The sequence below is a fragment of the Heptranchias perlo genome, unplaced genomic scaffold (genome assembly GCF_035084215.1).
Source record: "Heptranchias perlo isolate sHepPer1 unplaced genomic scaffold, sHepPer1.hap1 HAP1_SCAFFOLD_43, whole genome shotgun sequence".
NCBI classification, from domain to species: domain Eukaryota; kingdom Metazoa; phylum Chordata; class Chondrichthyes; order Hexanchiformes; family Hexanchidae; genus Heptranchias; species Heptranchias perlo.
The window spans coordinates 5,980,974-6,006,400 of record NW_027139442.1 but is presented as its reverse complement, the minus strand read 5'-3'; the positions used below and the strand labels follow the sequence as shown (position 1 = coordinate 6,006,400).

Here is a 25,427-nt window from a genome sequence, read left to right as displayed (position 1 = left end):
AATGGAACCGAAACTATACCTTTCAGTCTAATATTGTGAGATTTTTGGACTGGTATGTAATGTGTATCTCAATCTGCACTAATAGAATTGATACTGTATCTTTGCATCTCATACTATGAGTGTATTATAAACTGATATCTAATTTGTTTCTCAGGTTACACTGTCACAGCATTTCTCAATCTGATATTGTATGAGAGTTTTGGACTTGTCTGCAATTTGTCTCTCATGATACACTATTCGAATGGATACTGCATGTATTAAACTTACATGTGTGAGATTTGTAACTCAGTCTGCAGTAATGTGACTGTGAGATTAATTCTGTATCTTTCAGTCTGTGGTACTGTGTGTGAGTGTGGGATTCATTCTGTATCTGTCAGTCTCTGGTAATTGTGTGAGTATGAAATTCATTCTGTATCTGTCACTCTCTGGTACTGTGTGTCAGTGTGAGATTCATTTTGCATCTGTCAGTCTGTGGTACTATATGTGAGTGAGGGATTTATTCTTTACCTGTCAGCCTCTGGTACTGTATGTGAGTTTGGGATTCATTCTGTTTCTGTCAGTCCCTGGTACTATATGTGAGTTTGGGATTCATTCTATATCTGTATGTAATTTTTCTCTCAGATTACATTATGATGTTGAAAACTATAATTTAAATAATTTAATCCTGACATAGTTTTTCTCATGATTTAATTGGTAAATATGGATACACTTTAGGATATGATGTAGGTTTTAGTCAGATAATGTGTGCACTTTTTGGACTGCTCTTAAATCTGTGTCTCTGTGAGCACAATTTTGAGTGACAATATATCTTTCTAACTGATATGGTGACATTTTTGAACTGGTATAGTGTCTATAATGTGTACTTCAGTCTACAATAATGGAATTGATACTATATCCCTTAATCTAATACTGTATGAGATGTTTGGACTGGTATGTAATGTGTATCTCAGTCTGTACTAATAGAATTGATACTGTATCTTTACATCTCATAATATAAGTGTATTATAAACTGGTATCTAATTTGTTTCTCAGGTTGCACTCACACAGCATTTCTCAATCTGATACTGTGTGTGAGTTCTGGGCTAGTATTCAATTCGAATCTCAGGGTACATTATTGGGATTCGTTCTGTACCTCTTCAATCAGGTACCATGTGAGATTTCGATCTAGTATTTAATGTTGTCCTATTGAGAGATTGACGCAAGCTTTTCAATCGAAGAGTGTGATTTTGGACTGGGATTTTTGTATCTCCCTGTCAGTTTGGGGGAAATGGAACAGCATCTACTTCACCTGCTCTGTTTGACAGTTGGATTGAAAATGTATCTCTGGAACTTGGGAACAGTGTGGGACTGACTACTTCTGCTGTCTGAGACTGTGGAACTGATGACCTGTCTGTGACTCCATGCTCTCTGTGAGTGATAATGAATCTACTGTGTGTGAGAAGGAGCTGGCTGCACTGTTCCTTCTGCTTTGGCTGGAGGAAACATCACATTTATTCTGGGTCCTTCAAGGATTTGCCTGCAGAAATAAAATAATCTCTCAGTACTCAAGAACAGGTGAGGTAGAAAATACAGAAGTGATCAGTTTAATATCTCTGTTAATGATCATTTTGAATATCGACAAATGAAAACCAGCGATACAAACAATATCAGTGTCCGACTCCACTGCAGTACTGCAGCACTCAGCTTCTGCACACCAGGTGTGTTGGGCGATTTTTTAAACAATGACATCCAGACACAAACCAAACCCTCCACTGATCCAGAAATGGGACTACCCGAAGGGGCGGGGACTTTTGTACAGGCCTGGTTTCTAATCCCCTCTCCCATGGGACTAACCGTTTAACCGAAACCAAACAGCCGCTGTTTAAAATGTGTCCTTCACACTTCTCATCTGGTGCCTGCAATAGATGCTCTTTGGATAACTCCCCACATCCTTACTGTCCGGCTCTGTTTCCACTCTTCACTGTCCAATAACAACAAACAGGGTGAGGCTGGAACTAAAACAGGAACATTCACTACTGGTTTGGGGAGAGAAAGCAGCAATGATTTTAAATAGCATATTCTTCCCATTCTCTCTCCCTTACCCTGGACACACCCTGTACACACACAGCCCGAGAATGACCTCTCCCTTCCCCCGCTCAATCCATTTTCCGGGACCAGTTACTGATCCACTCCGCCTCCTACAAACAGCCCCCGGACTCCCGCTGCCCTTCCCCCGGACTCAATGCCGATCTCTCAGCCCATCTGCGGACACGGTCCCGAAGAGATGATCTGCTTTATACGAGGCTGCTCTTTGCTCCCTTCCCCCGGGGGCCGTGATCACTCCATTCAGCTATTAATCTCCCGTCCCACACACTCTCCCTCCTTGACAGGTCCTCTCTATTTGAAATCCTTATTAATCGCAGCCTCTATTTTTTCTAGTTTTCTCTCCTGAAGGTGCTGAGTGATGGTGGGGTTCGGGCCCAGTCACTCTTTGCCCTCCAGTTCCCGGCCAAGTGGTAATTCTGCACTTGTGAGCCTTCACAGCGAGCTGTCGGCATTTCAACCATGGGGAGCAGCACAGCCGCAGAACCTGGCTGATTCTGTCCGGCAAAGCTGAGGGCAACGGGAACAGATCAACAACAACCTGCATTTACAATGAGCGGAGTCTCAGCACGACTGAGTGCGGCTCAGGCCCGGAATCAGAGCCGGGGTGCCCGGCGGGCGGGCGGGCGGGCTCCCCGGGATCCATCAAACCCCTCATCCAACGCCTCCCCCGTACAATCCGCCGCTACCCTGTTTCTTCTCCCGTTTCGACCGAGTCCGACTCGCGACAAACGACAGGGCCGAGGCGATCTGGAATGCAAGTCAGCCTTAGGAGCATGCGCAGTCTGATCAGGAAGTGAGCGCCTTGTAGAGACAGAGGGGTTTCTGTAGCGCGGGGGATTGTGGGGCCTGCGGCCGCCATTATTCGCCGGGTGTTGGTCAGTGCCCGCGTCCCCAACAGAACTGTGTCGTGAAATACAGACTGAGGAATTCAGAACGGGTTTACTGAACAGACACTGACCGTACAATGTAGAACAGTGTTTCTCAAACTGTTTTCCTCGCGACCCAGTGGAGGAAAAAGATTTCCCCAGGGACCCGAAACAATAATATCTTCTGACTGGAGTTTTCATCAAATCCCAATAAAGGTCAATACATGCTCGTTCTTCACTTCACTTCAAGTAATAAATAAAATTAGACATCCACGTTCCTTGAAAATCATTTTAAATACAGTTTAAATACAATAAGAAAACGGTCAGGTTGAGTTTCACTTAGTTAATGTGACGGGTGGGTCTGCCTGTTGTTCATGATCGCGTCCAAACTGGATCACAAGATGAAAGCGCTACACGCATATCAGGTGCACTGTTGAGTCGGTTTCTTTCTCTTGTTTTTAACCTTGTCAGAGTCGAAAATCCCAGTTCGCACATGTAGGTTGTTGTGAACGGCAGCAACAACAGAACACTAATCTTACTCAACAGAGGATAGTCTTTGAAAGCACTGATCGAAAAAGATGACAAACTGAATGAATTGTGGTGTGTTTCCAGTGTGCTCACAGGTGAGTCGCACCAGCTCGTTTTCTTGCTCAAACATCAAGTTTAGCTTCATTATTGATTCAGGATTTTCGAAAGCAAAAGGATCTTTCACCCAACGCTTTCCCATCAAATATTCAAACCCCTCTGCAGTGAAGTAGAGATTAAAATGGTCAGACAGAGCAGCGAGATGTAACTGTATGACACATTTCACTTCATTCCCTTTATCTTCATTGATGCTGTTCTGTCCACCCCAGAGGGCTGTGGATGTTCAGTCGTTGAGTGTATTCAAGATTGAGTTTGATAGATTTTTGGACTAAGAAATCAAGGGATATGGGGATAGGGCGGTAAAGTGGAGTTGAGGTTCAAGATCAGCCATGATCTATTGATTGGCGGAGCAGGCTCGAGGCGCCGTATGACCTATTCCTGCTCATATTTCTTATGTTCTTATCCTGCCAGGGGTACGGTGCCCAGAACTGAACACAGTAATCTAAATAAGCTCTAACCAGAGCTCTGTATAACTGTGACATAACTTCCATTCCTTTTTATTCCAGATCTCTTGAGATAATGATCAAAATTCCATTACCATTTTAATTTTTTTTGCACCTTTTCGTGAATTCTGTACTTGGTCCCATAAATTTCACTGCTCATCCGCAGTTCCTGGTTTCCTGCCATTTAGAAAATACTCTAATCTATATTTTTATGATCCAAAGTGGATGATCTCACACTTCCCCACGTTGAACTCCATCTGCCACAGTTTTGCCCACTCACTTAATCTATCAATGTCCCTTTGCAACTTTCTGCTCCCATCTACAATGTTAATTGTGCTACCTAACTCAGTCTCATCAGCACACTTGGATATAAGGCTCTCTACATAAGAACGTAAGAAATAGGAGCAGGAGGAGGCCATACGGCCCCACGAGCCCTCTCTGCCATTCAATCAGATCAGGGCTGATCTTCGACCTCAACTCCACTTTCCCTCCCGATCCCCATACCCCTTGATTCCCCGAGATTCCAATAATCTATCGATCTCAGCTTTGAATATACTCAACCACTGAGCATCCACAGCCCTCTGGGGTCGCGAATTCCAAAGATTCACAACCCTTTGAGTGAAGAAATGTTTCCTCATGTTGGTCCTAAATGGCCGACCCATAATCTTGAGACTATGAGCTTCAGTTCTTGACTCTCCAGCCAGGGGAATCAGCCTCTCAGCATCTACCCTGTCAAGCCGTCTAAGAATGTTAATCATTTCAATGATATCAGCTCTCATTCTTCTATCTCCACAGAAAATATGCCAACTTTACACAATATTTCCTCATACGGCAATTGCAGCGAGACCTCCTTACTCTTATATTCCAACACCCTTACAATAAAGGCTACCATATCATTTGCCTTCCTCACTCTCATTAGACCCTTTGTAGCTCACTATTTCCAGCATGTTTTTCCTCTGTTCCTTCAATAGGGAAAAGAAAAGAAGGCTGAAATCATTTTACTATAATTACACCCGTTTATGTTTTGGAAACAATATCCAACTGAACTGTATCAAATTCGATTGCAAACTCAAGAGTTTCTGAAGGAAATAAACGAATAAGAACACTTAATTATGATAGCCGAGAATGGATCCCGAATCAACTGCTTAGAAGGCAGTTATGCTCACCACTATGCCACCATCGCTGACAATGCACGATAATAAAATTGTTGATAAACACCAGACCCTGAACAGACACTGCAGGCTGCTGGATTTTTTTCTTCAATTCAACTGGTTTCTGACGGATCCTTGCTCGCTCTGTCGCATTACCCGTCTCCGCCCAATAGATGTCGGCATCCCCCAATCAATGGAAATTACACACCAGCCAGTAATCCTTCTCCTGATATCGGCCGCATCACCCATTTAGTGAGGTTAAGTAATTACATTAAATTATAAGCAGCGTCCACGACACCACACAACTCTGCCACGGTAACCTCTGCAAGACATGCCAGATCATCGACACAGATACCACCATCACACGAGAGGACACCCCCCACCAGGTGCATGGTTCATACTCCTGTGACTCGGCCAAAGTTGTCTACCTCATACGTTGCAGGAAAGGATGCCCCAGAGCATGGTACATTGGCAAGACCATGCAAACGCTGCGACAACGGATGAACGGACACCGCGCAACAATCGCCAGACAGGAGGGTTCCCTCCCAGTCGGGGAACACTTCAGCAGTCAAGGACATTCAGCCACCGACCTTCGGGTAAACGTACTCCAAGGCGGCCTTCGAGACACTCGACAACGCAAAATCGTCGAGCAGAAATTGATAGCCAAATTCCGCTCCCATGAGGACGGCCTCCACCGGGATCTTGGGTTCATGTCACGCTATACGTTACCCAACCAGCGAACAAATGTTATATGTTTTTAATATAACGGGTCAATTGCTGTCTTTTCCTTCCAGATGTTTCTATGTTTCTACCTCTTTCGCTCTGTTTTTTTTTTAATTGGCATCTCCACATCATCTGTTTTTTTAGTTCTGGCCATTTGTATATTCGGTGGGACTGTAGGTAACACCTATCTGTCTGAACACTTTGGTTGCCTTGGCAACGGGCAGTTGAAAAGACTCTCTGTAATCACCAGGCATTGTTCTGTGATTTATAAATGCGATAGTTTCGAGGATTACAGTTCCACATTCACCTGAAGAAGGAGGAAGCCTCCGAAAGCTTGTGGATTTTAAAATAAAATTGTTGGACTGTAACTTGGTGTTGTAAAATTGTTTACAATTGTCAACCCCAGTCCATCACCGGCATCTCCACATCATACATTAAATTACGGAGTCCTGACTACCAGCTGGGCACGACTGGCTGCTTAATATTCAACTCTATAAGATCTTTAGAAAGGACAGAGAAGTAGGGAAAGGAGGGGGAGCAGAAATATTTCTCAAGGACAATATTACAGCAGTTGAAAGATTGAATATCAGTGAGGGTGAGCGGTCAGTTTAAACACTCTGAGAGAGACCCATCACAAATGCACCCACTGTACTCCCCTAGAAGGTATAAGAAGGGCGAGTGCTGGAGATGTCTATATTCTTCATGAAAGTATTTGTGAGATTGTGGAAATGTCTGGAAGAGGAAAAACCGGCGGTAAAGCTCGGACCAAGGCCAAGTCTCGCTCATCCAGGGCCGGACTCTAATTCCATGTGGGCCGTGTTCACAAGCTCCTGCGAAAGGGGAACTATGCTGAACGTGTGGGTGCCGGAGCCTCGGTCTATCTGGCTGTTGTGCTCGAGTATCTGACGGCTGGAATCCTCGAGCTGGCCGGCAACGCGACCCGCGACAATAAGAAGACCCGCATCATCCCCAGACATCCGCAACAACGAGGGGCTCAACAAGCTTTTGGGAGGGGTGACCATCGCTCAGGGTGTTGCCAGATATCCAGGCCGTGCTGCTGCCGAAGAAAGCTAGCATTGTCAGCTCCAAGAGCAAGTAAAGCGACCAAGACTAAATCTGATAACCCAAAGGACAGGACCAACCTTATTGAATTCTTTGAAGAAGGAACAGAAAGTGTATACAAGTTTAATGCAGTCGATGCAATATATTTGGATTTTCCGAAGGCCTTCGATAAGTTACCGCATTTTAGACTCATGGGTAAGTTCAGAGCACGTGGAGTCAGTGGACAGGTGGCAGAATGGATAGCAAGTTCGCTACAAAACAGAAAACAAAAAATAGAGGTTAGCGGTCGCTACTCAGACTGCCAAAAGGTGGGAAGTGTTGTTCCAGTTGCTGGGACCACTGTTCTTCACAATTTACATTCACAATTTGGATTCGGGAATCGGAAGTACAATTCCAAAATTTGTGGACGACACCAAATTGGGGGATGTAGTTAATACAAAGGAAGAATGCATCAAAATGGAAGAGGACATTAATAAACTTGGAGAATGAAGAATAAGGAGGTCACACACTGCTTGGATAATAAGAGTCTAAACGGGATAGAGGAGCAAAGGGATCTGGTGGTCCAGATATACAAATTACACAAAATAGCGACGCAGGTCAATAAGCTCATAAAAAGGAAACTCAAACACGAGGATTCACTTCTTCTGAGATAGAATGGAAAAGCAAAGAAGTTATGTTAAACTTGTATGGAAACTTGTTCAGACCAAACTTGAAGTATTGTCCACAATTCTGGTCTCCATATTATAGAAAGGACGGAGAGGGATTGGAGAAGGTGCAAAAACGATTCTCATAATACGAGAAATGAGAGAATATTCTTATCAGGAAATGCTGGGTGTGTTTTCTCTGGAAAAGTGAAGGCTGAGGGGTGACCTGATAGAGGTCTTGCGATAGGGTTTCATGTGTTAGATATGGAGAAAATGTTTCGACTTGTGGGAAGTCCAAAACTAAAGGTAATAAAAATAAAATAGTCGCTAATAAATCCACTAGGGAATTCAGGAGAAACTGATTTACCCAAGGAGTGGATGGAATGTGGAAAACGCGACCACAAGCAGTAGTTGAGATAAATAGCACTGATCCATTCAAGGGGAAGCTGGATTAACACATGAGGAAGGAAGGAGTCGACGGTTATTCTGACAGAGTTAGATAAATTAGGGGGGGAGGAGGCTCGAGTGGAGCATAAACGCCGTCACAGACCAGTTGGGCCCAATGGCCTGTTTCAGTGCCTTTGTTTCGATGTAACTCGATGTAAAGGCTCTTTTCAGAGCCACCCACTGTATCTGTGAAAGGGCTGGTTACTGACTGAAGGGAGACGCTGATATCATGACACCAGTGTTGCTTTGAGCTGCTTTTGTCTCGTTGCAGACGTGATGAGGTATTAATGGTACTGGAGTCGGGGCACCGACCACAGTCCGGTACTTTAAACGGTGACCGATAGACCCAAGTCCACACATCACCAGATTTCTTGTATTTATTTAAACTACTTGCCATGCTGGGTTCGTAAAGCATCACCAGAACTGATCGACTAACCTTGCTGCATCTGTGGGATTCAGCGCTTCGCTCCGTTTCTGTTCTATTTTGTTGGATTATTAACATAACGCATCGAACACACTGGGGAATCACTGAAATGTAACTATGTACATGTGCCCAGTAGATCAGAAACATTAATCGCCTTTCGTCCTGTTAACAAGTAAACCGTGTTTAGAGTCCACCTACCCGCTTTGGTTCCATCTGGGGGATTAAACTGATAAAGCGGGAGGGGAGGAGTCAGAATGAGGGCCAGAGCGGAGAGCGGCCTCTGATCTTCCAGCTCCACCTCCAGCTTTCTCCATCCGCCAATTTCAAACCGTTTATCGATAACAGAACCGAAACACAGCGCTCCGCACAAAACCTTACAGACTCGGGCTTCATTTTCAAGGATTTCCAGATACCCGGAGCTTTTAAGTAAGCCCCGTTACAATTAACAGTCAGTAATATTCCTGCCGAAATAGAGTCCCTTCTATAACAAGTCAACCCGCCTCCTTCCATTTCAGTGGTAGACCCGATTCCATCTCCGCACACATCCCTCCCAGACGGGTTCAGCAGTTTACAAACACTTTATTCCAGCTGATTTGGAGAATCTCATGTGTTGTGCTTTGAATTATGACGCGTAGTTTTACCCTCTCAAAGAGACTCTCTCCCTGAATCTGGGAAAAGATTATGACCATGAACTGGGACTGGAACCGAACAAATCCCCAGTTGCAGTGAGGCCCGGCCTGGACATCTCATTCTCTCTGCTTTACATCGGACAATATCGCACCTTCATGTCCAGCACTAGAGAGAGAAAGACACACACTGTCAGTCTTACACTTCCCATCAGTGTGTTCATATCACGCTCAATAACACTACCCCACTTTCATATATAGCACCAGAGAGAGAGAGAGGGAGAGGGCGACAGATACGGTGCGAGAGAGCAGAGAGACAAAGTGCCACAGTATCAGTTGCAGTATGACCTGTAAAGTTTCGTTTTATCCAGAAAGATCCCATTGGAGTGACAAAAGATGCAATCTCATCTCTCACTGATATTGTACCAGAGGCAGACACACTATTAATCCCACACTCAGTGCAGAGAGTGATAAAAACAATGGGCCACATTTAACCCTCTCTTGCCTGTTGTACTATTTTCTGTTTTGCAGCACAGGGACGTTTGGTATTACTCCCAGTAATCGAGAATTTCAATCTGATTAAATTAATCTGGGACCGGTGCTGTCAGATATTAATCCTACACGGTCCCGACAAACACACTGACTCACCCTTTCTTCCTTCTTTCTCCAGGATTGGTTTGAGAAATCCTCCCCCCAATTTCTTCCTCACGCGTCAGTTTTATCAGCAAAGAGTCCAAGAATGAATCGAAGCCATAGGCCCATTTCACAGCCGCCCACTTTGTATCTGAAAGGCTCTTTACAATCAAAAGATACCGAGAGAAACAGCAGGGATGGAAACATCTCGTTTCATAGTTAGAGATTGTAAAGTCAGTCACGATTCCAGCGTTAGGCACTGGTGGAATCCCATCTGTTTCCCATTCTGGTGCCTGTTCCTGCACCGCCTGTGGACCCCATTCCCTCTGACCTTTCCCCCAGCCCCACTTCCTTTGCTCAGACTCTGAAAAATTCCAATTGGGGAAAGTTTCCATCGATTTTTGTATTGGGAATTAAACCAGATATCTGCGCATGCGCGACTCAGCTCCGCCCCCAGGGCTGCTTGCTGGTGAGCAGAAGAGCGCATGCGCGGTCCCTCCCCCAGTTCGGCCTGTGAGCGCCATTCCCTCAGTGAGCGGAATAAGATGGTTTAAAACAGCCGGGAATGGAGAGATCACGGCCCCCGGGGGAAGGGAGCAGAGAGCAGCCTCGTTACAGCAGCTCATCGCTTCGGGACCGTGTCCGCAGATGGGCTCAGAGATCGGCATTGAGTCCGAGTGAAGGTCAGGGGGAGTACGGGGGCTGTTTGTAAGAGGCGGAGTGGATCAGGAACTGGTCCCGGAACATGGAGTGAGAGGGGGAAGGGAGAGGTCATTCTCGGGCTCGAGGTGTGCAGGGTGTGTCCAGGGTAAGGGAGACAGAATGGGAAGAACCTGCTATTTAAAATCATTGCTGCTTTCTCTCCCCAAACCAATAGTGAATGTTCCTGGTTTCGTTCCAGTCTCACCCTGTTTGTTGTTATTGGACAGTGACGGGTGGAAACAGAGCCGGACAGGAAGGATGTGGGGAGTTATACAAAGAGCATCTATTGCAGGCACCAGGTGAGAAGTGTGAAGGACACATTTTAAACAACGGCTGTTTGGTTTCATTTGAACGGTTAGTCCCATGGGAGAGGGGATTAGAGACCTGACCTGTACAAAGGTCCCTGCCCCATCGGGTAGTGCCACTCATGGATCAGTGCAGGGGTTGGGTTGTGTCTGGATGTCACGAAATTGTTGTAAAACAGCCCAACACACGTGGTGTGCAGAAGCTGAGTTCTGCAGTACTGCAGTGGAGTCAGACACTGACACTGTTTGTATCGCTGATTTTCATTTGTGGATATTCAAAATAATCATTAACATAGAAATTAATTCGAACACTTTTGTATTTTCTGCCTCATTGGTTCTTGAGTTACAAGAGATAAATTTCTTCCTACAAAGAAATCGTTGAAGGACCCAGAATCAGTGTTATGTTTCCTCCACTCGAGGCACAAGGAACAGTGCAGCCAACTCCTTCTCCCACACAGTAAGTATATTATCACACACAGCGCACGGAGACACAGACAGGTCATCAGTTCCACAGTCTCAGACAGTAGAAGCACTCAGTCCCACACTGATCCCAAGTATCACAGACACATTTTCAATCCAACATTCAAACAGAGCAGGTGAGGCAGACGCTGTTCCATTTGCTCCGAGCTGAGTCCCGCTGACAGGCAGATGCAAAATCCCAGTCCAAGATCACACTATCAGATTGAAAGGCACTGTGTCAATCTCACAATAGGGCAACATTAGGTACGAATTAAATAACAGATCGAAATCACACATGGCACCCGATTGGAAGGGACAGAATGAAACCCAATAATGTACCCTGAGTTTCCAATTGAATACTAGCCCAGAACTCACACACACATGTTAGTTTAATGCACTATTCGAATGGATATTGCATGTATCATGTGATACAAATTCCATATATGTCCAAAACTCATGTACAGTATCAGATTGAGAAATGCTGTGACAGTGTAACCTGAGAAACAAATTAGATATCAGTTTATAATACACTCATAGTATGAGATTTATAGATACATTATCAATTCTATTAGTGCAGACTGAGATACACATTATATACCATTTGAAAAGTGTCACCATATCAATTTGAAATGTACATTATCATTCACAATTGTACTTTCAGAGATACCGATTTAAAAGTAGTTCAAAAAGCACACAAATTATCTGATTAAAACCTACAGCGTCAAATCCTAAAGTGTACCCATATTTACCAGTTAAATAATGAGAAATATGACCTAAACATGAAGATATTAAAGCTACAATTTTGAACGCAATAAGGCAATCTGAGAGAATAATTACATGCAAATACAGAATGAATCTCACACTCAGATACAGTACCAGAGACTGACAGATGCAGAAGGAATCCCAAACTCACATACAATACTAGAGACTGACAGACACAGAGCGAATCCTACACTCACATATGGTACCAGAGATGACAGATACAGATTGAATCCCACACTGGCATACAGTACCAAGGACTGCTAGATATCTGGTTAATTACTCACTCTCATAAAGTACTAGAGACTGACAGATAATTAATGACACCCACATTCACACAGTACCAGAGTCTGACAGATAGAGAATGAATCACACACTCACACAAAGTACCAGAGACTGACAGATAGAGAATGCATCCCACACCAACATGCAGTCTGAGAGGCTGCATATATAGAATGAATTCAACACCCACATACAAGACTGGAGACTGAAAGACATAGAATAAATCCCACACTCACAGTATCAGAGACTGCATATATGGAATAAATCACAAACTCACACACACTACTGACTAGATACAGAATGAATCTCACACTCACACACTGTTCCAGAGACTGGTAGATACAAAATGAATCACACATTAGTGCAGGCTGAGTAACACATTACTTACCAGTCCAAGAAGTATCAGATTGAAAGATACAGTATCAATTCCATTAGTGCAGACTGATCTACACATTATAAACCACGACAAAAAACTGATGCAAATTCACTCTGAAATATACAGTATTCCATTCATGCAGACTAAGCTAAACGTCATATACAAGTTCAAAAATGTCACTTTATCAGTTTGGAAGATAAACTAATGCACAATTGTGTTCACATCGATACAGATTTAATAGTATTCTCAAAAGTGCACACATTCTCTGACTATATTCTACAGAATTTCATTATCAGCCAATTAAACACTGGGGAAAATATGCATACATTGAGGTATTAAAGATACAGATTTGAACACCATACTGTAAATGGAGATACAAATTACATAGAGATAAAGAATGAATCTCACACTCAGATAGAGGGCCAGAGACTGACAAACTGAAGGAAAGCAGCGCTCACACAATGTAACAGTGACTGACAGATACAGAATGAATCCTATATTCACACACAGTACAAGGGATTGACAGATATAGAATGAATCACATACTTCCAAAGTACCAGAGCCTGACAGATACAGAATGAATCACACATTCACAGACAGTACTTGGGACTGACAGATACAGAATGAATCTCACAGTCACACACATTAATGCAGTCTGAGTTACACAATACTTATCAGTCCAAAAATCTCACAGTGTCAGATTGAAAGATACATTATCAATTGCATTAGTGCAGACTGATCTACACATTATAAACCACTACAAAAAACTGATACGGATTCAGACTGAAATACACTGTGTTCCATTCATGCAGACTGAGCTCCACATGATATAAAAGTTCAAAAATGTCACCATATCATTTTGGTAGATAAACTAATTCACAATTGTTTTCCCATCGATACACATTTAATTGAAGTCCAAAAAGTGCCCACATTCTCTGATTATAACCTACATTACATTTTAAAATGTATCATTATCTACCAATTAAACACTGGGAAAAAATATTGATACATTGAGGTATTAAAGATAGTTTTGACCACCATAGTGTAAACGGAGATGCAAATTACATACAGATAAAGAATGAATCTCACACTCAGATAGAGGGCCAGATACTGAGATGCAGATTGAAACCAACACTCAAACAATGTAACATTGACTGACAGATACCGAATGAATCCTGCACTCACACACAGTACAAGGGACTGACAGACATGGAATGAATCACACACTCCCACAGTACCAGAGGCTGACAAATAGAATGAAACCCACACTCGCACAATATACCAGTGATTGACAGATACAGAATGAATCCTACACTCACACAACGTAACAGTGACTGACAGATACCGAATGAATCCGACACTCACACACAGTACAAGGGACTGACAGACATAGAATGAATCGCACACTTCCACAGTACCAGAGACTGAAAAGCAGAATGAAACCCACACTCGCACACTGTAGCACGGACTGAAGGAGACAACATTCATATCACTCACAAACAGTACTAGAAATTGATAGATGCAGAATGAATGACTCCCTCACATATATCGCCTGACACTGAGGGGAACAGAATGAAACCCTCATTCACACACAATACCAGGGTCTAACAGATATTGAATGAATCCCACACTCACATACTGTACCAGAGACTGACAGATACAGAATGAATCCCACACTCACACACAGTACCAGGAACTGACAGATACAGAATGATTCCCACACTCACATTCAGTACCAGGGACTGACAGATACAGAATGAATCCCACACTCACATTCAGTACCAGGGACTGACATACACAGAATGAATCTCACACTCACATGCAATACCAGAGACTGATCGATACAGAATGAAACCCACGCTCACACACAGCACCAGAGACTGACAGATACAGAATGAATCCCACATTCACACACAGTACCAGAGACTGACAGATACAGAATGAATCCCACACTCACATCCAGATCGAGAGACTGACAGATACAGAATGAATCCCACACCCACATACAGCACCAGAGACTGACAGATACAAAATTAAGCTCACTCACACACAGTACCAGAAACTGACAGGAACACAATGAATCCCACACTCACAGACAGTACTCACAGACATTATTGCAGATCTGAGCTACACATTACATACCAGTCCAATAATTTCACCATGAACAGATTGAAAGGTACATTATCATTCACATATGAGTTTAGAGATTAAGATGAAACACTACTCCAAAACCCACACACTATGTTTGATTAAAGAAAATCGAAAAATATATCCATATTTACAAATTAAATACTTGACGAAAAACTGCATATACTTTAAAGTATTAAAGATACAGTTTCAAGTAAAATACTGGGAACTGAAATAAGAATACAGAGTGAATCCAGATTTGCACTTTGTCTCAGGGACTGAATTACAGAATGAATGCCACACTGAGATAAAGTAGCTGAGAATGGCAGATGCAGAATGAATCCCACACTCACAGATAGCACAAGAGACTGACAGTAACAGAGTTAATTCCACACTTATGCACAGTACCTGAGACTGGCAGATACTGAATTAATCCCTCTCTCATATACAGTGAAAGAGACTGGCAGATACAGAACGATCCTAAACTCATATGTAGAGCCAGAGACTGAGAGATACAGAATAAATACCATGCTCATACTCAGTACCAGAGAATGACAGATGCAGAATGAATCCCACACACACAGTATCAGAGATTGACAGATACAGATGAAATCCCGCTCTCATGCACAGTACAAGAGACTGACCTCTACTGGACGTAGGCGAGAACTGTGAAAGAGCGGAAAACAAATTCACATTATCTGTCGTGGTTGCAGAAACAGGACAATGTGCAATGTGAGGAAAGTTTCTGTCTGTCACTTCTACTCTCGTAATTTTGCACGTTTTGTGATTGCAAAATGAAGACAATTGATTCAAAATAAAGTTTTTGTTTCACTCATTCGATAGTTGTGAATTTACCCCGTTATTTTTCACTTACATTGCGCAGCATTTCTCTCTGATTTCTCAGGACACGATTTACATTGCTCCTCTACCCCTTTTAAACTCATATTTTCCAAGCAGTATGTGGCCTCCTTATTCCCCCTAACAAAATGCACCAGCTCACAACTTTCTATATTGAAATTCAATACGCATTTACACGGCCGTTCTGCAAGTATATTTTTTCGAAGTATTGGCTATAATCCCAAAATCAATTACAAGAATTTAACACAGCATTAAAACCAATGTTTGGTCTAACAAAATGTATTTGCATCTCGTCTCCATTCCCAGTTTTTCTAAATCACACTCGTGCAAGATATTGTGAAGAATGAGTTTATCTGCTGTCCCTCTCTCATCTGCAAACTTCAATGACCCGGGGTTTGGGGACATCTACTGGCCGGAAGCAGAACTGCAACAGTTCGGAACAAATTGCTGAAACCGAACAATGTGCAGTGGGAGCGAGTTTGTGATTGGTGGCAGGTTCTAAATCTGATTGGTTTCTTCAGGTATCCAATCAGAGAGTTACAGTGAATAATTATTGTTACATCACTATCAGTGACCCAATCACAATCATTGCCTTCCCCCATCCCTCATTACCATAGGGCTGTGCGGCTGTCTATTTAATCCGAGCTCGGAGCGGATTTGGGTCATTTCTGAGTCTCAAATTGAGTTTGAAAATGCCTGAGGACAAGAAAGCAGTTCCCAAGAAGGGCGCCAAGAAAACCTTGAGTAAAGCACCAGCCAAGGGCGGCAAGAAGCGGAGAAAGTCGAGGAAGGAGAGTTACTCCATCTACATCTACAAAGTGATGAAGCAGGTTCACCCCGACACCGGCATCTCCTCCAAGGCCATGGGCATCATGAACTCCTTTGTGAACGATATTTTCGAGCGCATCGCGGGTGAGGCTTCCCGCCTGGCCCATTACAACAAGCGGGCGACCATCAGCTCCCGGGAGATCCAGACCGCCGTGCGCCTGCTGCTGCCCGGGGAACTGGCCAAGCACGCTGTGTCGGAAGGGACAAAGGCGGTGACCAAGTACACCAGCTCCAAGTAAAATTCCACAATGTACTGAAAAAAAAACGACAACGGCTCTTTTAAGAGCCACCCACAACCTCTCTGAAAGAGCTGCAGTTCCCATATAATTGCTTAGTATCTTTTTAATACCGCGATATTATTCCAATCCAAAACTGATACTGTAACTGCACCGTTGAAATTTCTGACCCATAAACTGAACGCGAGTTTCTGATCCGCTCCTTCCCATTCGTTTTGTTCTTAAAGCGTTACTATTCCAGCCACGAACACACCCTGAATGACCCCGGGAGCAATTCCATTATCTCCATGAATTCAATCTCAGAAATGTTTAATGTCTGAGGTGAAAATCCCCATATTAAAAGCAAACGCACCCCTTGCAGAAACACAGCGGAATAGGGGCAGAATGAGAATTCCGTCCGGGTCCCTCGTTTCATAGAAGCACTCCCGGCTCTGTGAGAAAGGAACAAACTATAACGTGTGACTTTCATAAAGACTGAATTGAAACGTGTCCCTTCACGGAATGCTATGAATGGGGCTTTAGTCCCGTCCGGTACAGTTTGTAAGCGATAATAGAATGAGCCATAAATTAAAGCAGATTTTAAAACAGCGCCAGCGATTGGTGACGGGTAGCGCTGAATAAGACAAGATAAAATGAATGAGTTTAAAATCTTGTGCTCAGGGCGACATTGATCTAAATCCGGTCCTTTACGACACTGGCGGGTTTTTTGAAATTCATAAAATTCCTGATCTGTCCGTTGAGGCCGTTAAATCCCGCCCTCATCTAATTTCCAGCTATCTGATTGGTTATTGAAATAGGCAAATGAGGTGTATTAATGCCCAACCAATCAGATGATCTTTCAGTCAATAAAAAGGGTTAATACAGCCGTCATTCGTCATTCTTCATTCTTTGTGAAAGTGTTTGTGAGATTGTGGAAATGTCTGGAAGAGGAAAAACCGGCGGTAAAGCTCGGGCCAAGGCCAAGTCTCGCTCATCCCGGGCCGGACTGCAGTTCCCTGTGGGCCGTGTTCACAGGCACCTGCGAAAGGGGAACTATGCTGAACGTGTGGGTGCCGGAGCCCCGGTCTATCTGGCTGCTGTGCTCGAGTATCTGACGGCTGAAATCCTCGAGCTGGCCGGCAACGCGGCCCGAGACAACAAGAAGACCCGCATCATCCCCAGACACCTGCAGCTGGCCATCCGCAACGACGAGGAGCTCAACAAGCTGCTGGGACGGGTGACCATCGCTCAGGGCGGGGTGCTGCCGAATATCCAGGCCGTGCTGCTGCCGAAGAAAACCAGCAGTGTGAGCACCAAGAGCAAGTAAACCGGTCAAGATTTAATCTGATAACCCAAAGGCTCTTTTCAGAGCCACCCACTGTATCTATGAAAGGGCTGAAGCGAGTCAGAGCTTAATTTAATAATAAATCGCTTAGTTAGAAACTAACGATATATTGTTGAATACAAATGATCTGTTCAATACTCGCTTCTGGACAGTAGATGTCGCCAACCTCCAATAGGTTGAAATTTACAGATTGTTTCGGAAATGAGGCACAAAATAATCAGTTCATTAAACTGGGAGGGTGGAATACAGAAATAACAGGTGAGTTTGATCATCGGCAACAATGGGCACTCTATTGTGTTGCGGCCATTATTGTAAGTGTTATTTACAGTCTCATCCTCCCACAACACTGACTCGGTCTGACTTCCAATACCCAGATTTGTCCGCCAGAAGGTGACGGATGTGTTGATTATTGTGTCAGCGATTGCTGAATCAGTGAATGAAATTTGTCTGTTATTGGCTGAGTGAGGGAATTATTCTGTCCCTGTCAGTCTGTTCCTGTGTCAGTGACGAGTACCGCAGTGAATGTGACACTAAGTTTTACACTGCTTCTGATTCTAGCGTTGAGCGAAAACACTTAAGTTCTATTCGTGCGAGTTACAGTGAAACAGCCTCTGTCACAATAACTGGAGAGGAAAAATAGACAAACTTTATTTGATCCAAGTCTGGTTCATTAGAGATGAAAATATTTCCAACAGTGCCAAGCTGATACTATATCGGAAATGAAAACTTGCATCTCTTGTACTTTGCACGCGTGCCCGAGCCTCTCCCTGTATCGATGTCCGAGTTAGATTGACACTGGGGGTGTAGATGCCTCACGTGAAAGTGTAGGACCGGAATCAGACCATTCTGTACCTGTTTGCCAGTAGTTTCCCTGTCCAAATGTGCCACTGGATGTGTTGATGGGTTAACAGTTATTAAACTGATCACTTACGTATTTTCTACCTCACCTGTTCTTGAGTTACATGCGATACGTTTCTTTCTACAGGCAAACCCTTGAACGAGCCAGAGTGAATGTGACGTTTCCTCCACCCGAGGCAAAGGAACAGTGCAGCCAGCGCCTTCTCACACACAGTATGTATATTATCACTCTCAGAGCACAGAGACACAGACAGCTCATCAGTTCCACAGTCTCAGACAGCAGAAGTAGTCAGTCCCACACTGATCTCAAGTTCCAGAGACACATTTTCAATCCAACAGCCAAACAGAGGAGGTGAGGCAGACTCTGTTCCATTTCTCCCGAACTCAGTCCCGCTGACAGGTAGATACAAAAATTCCAGTCCAAAGTCTCGTTTTCAGATTGTCAATTTCACAAAATGGCAATATTAGCCGTGAATTAAATACCAGATACCCCGAGATTCAAATTGAATACGAGCCCAGAACTCTCACACACACGTGAGTTCAATACATGCCTTATTCATTCGAATAGTGCATCATTCGGATACAAATTGCAAGTCCAAAACTCATGTACAATATCAGATTGAGAAATGCTGTGACAGTATAACCTGAGAAACACATTAGATACCAGTTTATAATATACTCATGTTAAGAGATTTAATGATACAGTATCACAGACACACAAGTCCAAAAATCTTACAAAACAAAAATTAAAGATGCAGTATCAATTCATTTCATGCAGACTGATCTGCACATTATATACCAATTCAAAAATGTCAGTTTGAAAGATACATTATCATTCACAATATTACTCAGAGATACAGATTTAATAGTTGTCCAAAAAGCACACAAATTATCTGATTAAAACCTCCAGCATCAAATCCTAAAGTGTATCCATATTGATAAAAACTATTTAAACATTGAGATATTAAAGCTACAATATTGAACACCATAATGTAATCTGAGAGAATAAATATAGACACAGAATGAATCTCACACTCAGATACAGTACAGAGACTGACATGCAGAAGGAATCCGAAACTCACATACAGTACTGGAGACTGACAGATACAGAGTGAATCCCACACTCACACACAGTACCAGAGACTGACAGATACAGAATAAATCCCTCACTCACACACAGTACCAGAGACTGACAGATACAGAATGTATCCCACATTCACACACAGTACCAGAGACGAACAAATACAGAATGCACCCCACACTCACACACAGGACAAGAGACTGACAGATACAGAATGAATCCCACACTCACACACAGTACGGGAGAGGGACAGATCCAGAATGAATCCCACACTCACACACAGGCCAAGAGACTGACAGATACAGAATGAATCCCACACTCACACACAGTACCAGAAACTGACAGATACAGAATGAATCCCACACTCACACACAGTACCAGAGACGGACAGATCCAGAATGAATCCAACATTCACAAACAGGCCAAGAGACTGACAGATACAGAATAAATCCCTCTCTCACACACAGTACCAGAAACTGACGAATACAGAATGTACCCCACACTCACACACAGGACAAGAGACAGAGAGATTTAGAATTAATTCCACATTCAAATACAGTACCAGAGACTGACAGATACAGAATGAAACCCACACTCACACATAGTACCAGAGACTGACAGATACAGGATGATTCCCACACTCACACACAGTACCAGAGAATGACAGATACAGAATGAATCCCACACTCGCACACAGTACCAAAGACTGACAGATCTCGAATGAATCCCACACTCACACACAGTACCCGAGACTGACAGATACAGAATGAATCCCACACTCACACACAGTACCAGAGACTGATAGATACAGAATGAATCCCACACTCACACACAGTACTAGAGACTGACAGATACAGAATGAATCCCACTCACACACAGTACCAGAGACTGATAGATACAGAATGAATCCCACAGCGCACACACAGTACCAGAGACTGACAGATTCAGAATGAATCCGACTCACATACGGGACCAGAGACTGACAGATACAGAGTTGCTGCTTTACTCGGTCATCATCCTTTGAATCTGGTGGATAAATTGAAAGAAATTCACTGAAACTACTCCATTTTAATGTTTGTCTCTGTAGAATTTACTGCCCAATAAAGTGAACACGGGGCCGGGGTCCGTTCAATTCCCTTTTGCTTTGCTCTCGCTCTCATTCAGATTTACACCGCCCCCGGTTTTCCCGTGAACCACCAGTTTCAGGGCTATGAATCAGAATTCAGTTCCTTCCTCTTTCTCACTGTGGAGCCAATCTCTGAAATAATTAATTACTGATCTTAATATCCCGCATATTAGCAGCACGTTCCCCGCAGTGTAACAATCAAGAATGAACGACTGGAGAAAAGAATTGGCTCATTTTCAGGCTTCGTCCATGATTCCGTTTTCAGGACACACGGTTCCTGTTCAGTCCCTGCAACGGAATCAATTGATAACCTGGAGTTTGTTATTTTTACAGGTAGAAGTGAAATTTGTCCATATCAGCAATCTATGATTGGGGTTATATTCCGCAAGTTATAGACAATGTGTTTTTGAAACAGCGCTCGGAATTTGGGACGTGTAATACGGAATAACATTATTACAAAGAGATTTTAAGTCTTTGTGTAAAAACGACATGGCCGAGTAATTCACTTATTTCATACACTGAAATTGGCGGACTTTTTCAAATTTTAAAAAATCGGTCAATTGTGGCCAACAATTTGCTCCGTTTTCTTATTGTCGTCTCTCCGATTGGTTAAGGAAATTAGTTTTCAAGCAAAGCAACCAATGAGAAGTAGTCTCGGTTTTGAGCGGGCTTTGCCAGTTGGGCCTGTGGTAATTCCAGGTCCCCAATGACTGAGCTCAAACGGTTCAATTTCACAAACCCTCTCAGTATCAGTGTCAGAAACAACCGTCAGAGGGAAAATCCATATCACAAGCTGGGCCCTTATCACAGCGGCTCAGCTCAACCTGTTCTCCCATGGAAACCCCCGGTCCCACATCACAACATCTGACAGATAAATAGAACCAAAACAGAACGAATGGAGTGAAGGAGCATTTCAGCGAGGTGGGGGGGGGGGGGGGGAAATTCAGCTCCGGGTAAACTCACTTGTAACGTTCCCTGGACAATTCAGTGCATTCAATAAGGGAAAGTTCCCTCTCAGTAACCGGTGCAGCACGCCGCCAATCCCACCTCACCGTACTGTGTGTCACAGAAAACTCTTTAATTATAAAACTATTCCCTAGCCCCATATAACCCCGCACCAGTTCCCAGGTCAGTGCTCTCTCTGTGAGGCGGTGGGTGGCTCTTAGAAGAGCCTTTGTTTTGTGTCCGGTTGGAAATGGTCGAGTCGTTCAGCCGCCGAATCCATAGAGAGTGCGGCCCTGCCGTTTCAGAGCATACACCACATCCATGGCAGTGACCGTCTTGCGCTTGGCGTGTTCAGTGTAGGTGACTGCGTCCCTGATCACATTCTCCAGGAAAACCTTCAGCACCCCGCGGGTTTCCTCGTAGATCAGACCCGAGATCCGCTTGACACCGCCACGGCGAGCCAGGCGGCGGATGGCTGGTTTGGTGATCCCCTGGATGTTATCACGAAGCACTTTCCGGTGCCGCTTGGCTCCGCCTTTGCCCAATCCTTTGCCTCCTTTACCTCTGCCAGACATGATGATTCTTCACTCAGATCGCTGCTGAATGAAAGACTCTCGCCTTTCTTCTGTATTTATAAAGCCCGCCCCGACCTGGTTGAGAAAGGCACATTATCGGAGAGTCCGGGGAAGAGTGTTTGAATGAAAGACAGAGCATGAAGTGCGGGAGAGGAGGAGACTGGCTCAGAATGACGGACAAGCGGACGTGCAACTTCAAGCTCCGCCTCCAGGAATTAGTTACCGTCCTTTATAAAATTTTCACCAGCATCAAATAGGAAATACAAATTCAGACACAATCCTTACAGACTCCGGCTTGATATTCAAGGGTTTCCAGAAAAAAAGGCGGAATATATAATTTAAATTCAATAAATGAGGCACACTACAGTCCCAACACAATCACTATCATAATAAAATCAATCAATGCCGCTACGGAACCGTTGGAAGAGGGATAGTTTTAGTTTCAGATTTGTAGCTGACAGGAGGCGCCCAATCGTTTAATAAACATAAATCGGTGTGGAAGGCAATCTGTACCTTTCCGTGCTTGGGTCAGTATGGGACTGGATAGAATCAGGCACTGGGATGAATGGAGAATGATCCTGTGTGCGGACTGGATAGATTCAGGTCCTGGGATGGACAGAGACAGTTCCTGTGTGGGTACAATGTGTTTATTAGAGCTGAAGTCATTGGGAACTGGACAGAATCAGGGAACGGAATGGACAGACCCAGGTCCTGTGTGGGGACTGCATAGATTCAGGGACCAGGATGGACAGACCCAGGTCCTGTGTGGGGACTGGATAGATTCAGGTATTGGATGGACAGACCCAGGTCCTGTGTGGGGACTGCATAGATTCAGGGACCAGGATGGACAGACCCAGGTCCTGTGTGGGGACTGGATAGATTCAGGTATTGGATGGACAGACCCAGGTCCTGTGTGTGGACTGCATATATTCAGGGACCGGGATGGACAGAGACAGTTCCTGTGTGGGTAAAATGAGTTTAATTAGAGCTGAGGTCATTGAGGACTGGATAGATTCAGAGACCGGGATGGATGGAGATTTGTCATGTGTGGCTATTATGAATTGAATTAGAGCTGGAGTCAGAGTGAAATTGGATAGATTCAGGTACCGGGATGGACATACCCAGGTCCTGTGTCGGGACTGGATAGATTCAGGGACCGGGATGGACAGACGCAGATCCGATGTGGGGACTGGATAGATTCAGTGGTCGGGATAGGCAGACCCAGGTCCTGTTTGGGGACTGGATAGATTCAGGGACCGGGATGGACAGAGACTTCTCCCTGGCCACTGTGTGAGCCGGAATATGACCGTTCGCAACCTTTGTGTCCTATCTGACCCTGAGATGAGCATCCGACCACATAACCGCTCCATCACCAAGACCTAATTCCACCTTTGAAACATCGCACGTCTCCGCCCCTGCCTCAGCTGATCTGGTTCTGAAACCCTCATCCATTCCCTTGTTACCTCCAGACTTTGCTATTCGAATGCTCTCCTGGTCAGCCTCCGATCTTCCACGCTCTGTAAATATGAACTCCTCCAAATCTCCGTTGGCCTATTCTAACTCCCTCCAACTCCCGTTCACCTGTCACCCATGTGTTCGGTGAATTACATTGGCTCACATTCCTTTAACCGCTGTAGCGATGTAATATATCAACGTGGACCGGGGACAACTGTGATCAATAGGTCAGTCTCTTCAGACAGTAATCAGCCCTTTCACAGATACAGTGGGTGGCTCTGAAAAGAGCCTTTGGGTTTATCAGATTAAATCTTGGCCGATTTACTTGCTCTTGGAGCTCACATTGCTGGTTTTCTTCGGCAGCAGCACGGCCTGGATATTCGGCAGCACCCCGCCCTGAGCGATGGTCACCCGTCCCAGCAGCTTGTTGAGCTCCTCGTCGTTGCGGATGGCCAGCTGCAGGTGTCTGGGGATGATACGGGTCTTCTTATTGTCGCGGGCCGCGTTGCCGGCCAGCTCGAGGATTTCAGCCGTCAGATACTCGAGCACAGCAGCCAGATAGACCGGGGCTCCGGCACCCACACGTTCAGCATAGTTCCCCTTTCGCAGGAGCCTGTGAACACGGCCCACAGGGAACTGCAGTCCGGCCCGGGATGAGCGAGACTTGGCCTTGGCCCGAGCTTTCCCGCCGGTTTTTCCTCTTCCAGACATTTCCACAATCTCACAAACACTTTCACAAAGAATGAATAAATCCTCCCGCACTCGCCCTTCTTATACCTTCTGGTGGTATAAAGTGGGGGCACTTGTAATTGGTCAATCTGTTGTCAATCTCATTGGTTTAGCGAACAGCCCAATCAGAGACCTGTTTTATTCGCCAATCAATAGCCGGCAATGAGAAAAGTGCGGAAAATACCGAACTGAACCGTTTTTTTGAAATTTGAAAAGCCCGCCAAAATATTTGTAACACAAGAAGCGGATTTAGTAAATAATGTCGCCTTAAGACAAAGATTTAAAAATCTCTCTCCTTTTACTCTGTTATTGCTCATTTGCCGTCACAACTTCCAGAATCTTTTACAATCCGTTTAAAATCCGGCTCCCTTCATCGTTCGCTTTCAATCCGGCGGGAATAAAGTCCCATTTTGTAACGGGACAGATTCCAGCTCAATCTTTGTAAAAGTAACAAACCACAGATTGTGGATTGATCCCTGTTCACTGGAGCTGCAGCGCGATCGAAACCGGAGCCGAGACTCCTGGTGTAAGAAGTCGAACAGTGACAGAGCCTTTCGACTTTTCTGTACTCGGTGTGACGTCCCTTTCAGGGTTGCTGCATTTCAAAGGATTGCGGTTCTCAAAGTGATATTCCCGAATAATGAACAAACAAA

General features: G+C 44.3%; 3 protein-coding genes across 3 annotated transcripts; 2 read left to right on the top strand and 1 right to left on the bottom strand.

Annotated features, from left to right (window-relative positions):
- The first annotated feature begins 16,309 nt into the window (after window positions 1–16,309).
- LOC137312447 (histone H2B 1/2-like) lies at window positions 16,310–16,684 on the top strand. Its single transcript, XM_067978999.1, has one exon. The coding sequence runs from the start codon at window positions 16,310–16,312 to the stop codon at window positions 16,682–16,684; it is 375 nt and encodes a 124-aa protein (XP_067835100.1).
- A 913-nt stretch (window positions 16,685–17,597) lies between these two features.
- LOC137312654 (histone H2A.J-like) lies at window positions 17,598–18,107 on the top strand. Its single transcript, XM_067979171.1, has one exon. The coding sequence runs from the start codon at window positions 17,598–17,600 to the stop codon at window positions 17,985–17,987; it is 390 nt and encodes a 129-aa protein (XP_067835272.1). The 3' UTR covers window positions 17,988–18,107.
- Window positions 18,108–24,366: 6,259 nt separating this feature from the next.
- Window positions 24,367–24,756, bottom strand: LOC137312548 (histone H2A-like). The gene has a single exon (XM_067979084.1). The coding sequence runs from the start codon at window positions 24,754–24,756 to the stop codon at window positions 24,367–24,369; it is 390 nt and encodes a 129-aa protein (XP_067835185.1).
- Between the last annotated feature and the right edge of the window lie 671 nt (window positions 24,757–25,427).

Coding starts and splice junctions, on each gene's coding strand:
- LOC137312447 (XM_067978999.1), top strand. CDS start 16,310: ATGCCTGAGGACAAGAAAGCAGTTCCCAAGAAGGGCGCCAAGAAAACC.
- LOC137312654 (XM_067979171.1), top strand. CDS start 17,598: ATGTCTGGAAGAGGAAAAACCGGCGGTAAAGCTCGGGCCAAGGCCAAG.
- LOC137312548 (XM_067979084.1), bottom strand. CDS start 24,756: ATGTCTGGAAGAGGAAAAACCGGCGGGAAAGCTCGGGCCAAGGCCAAG.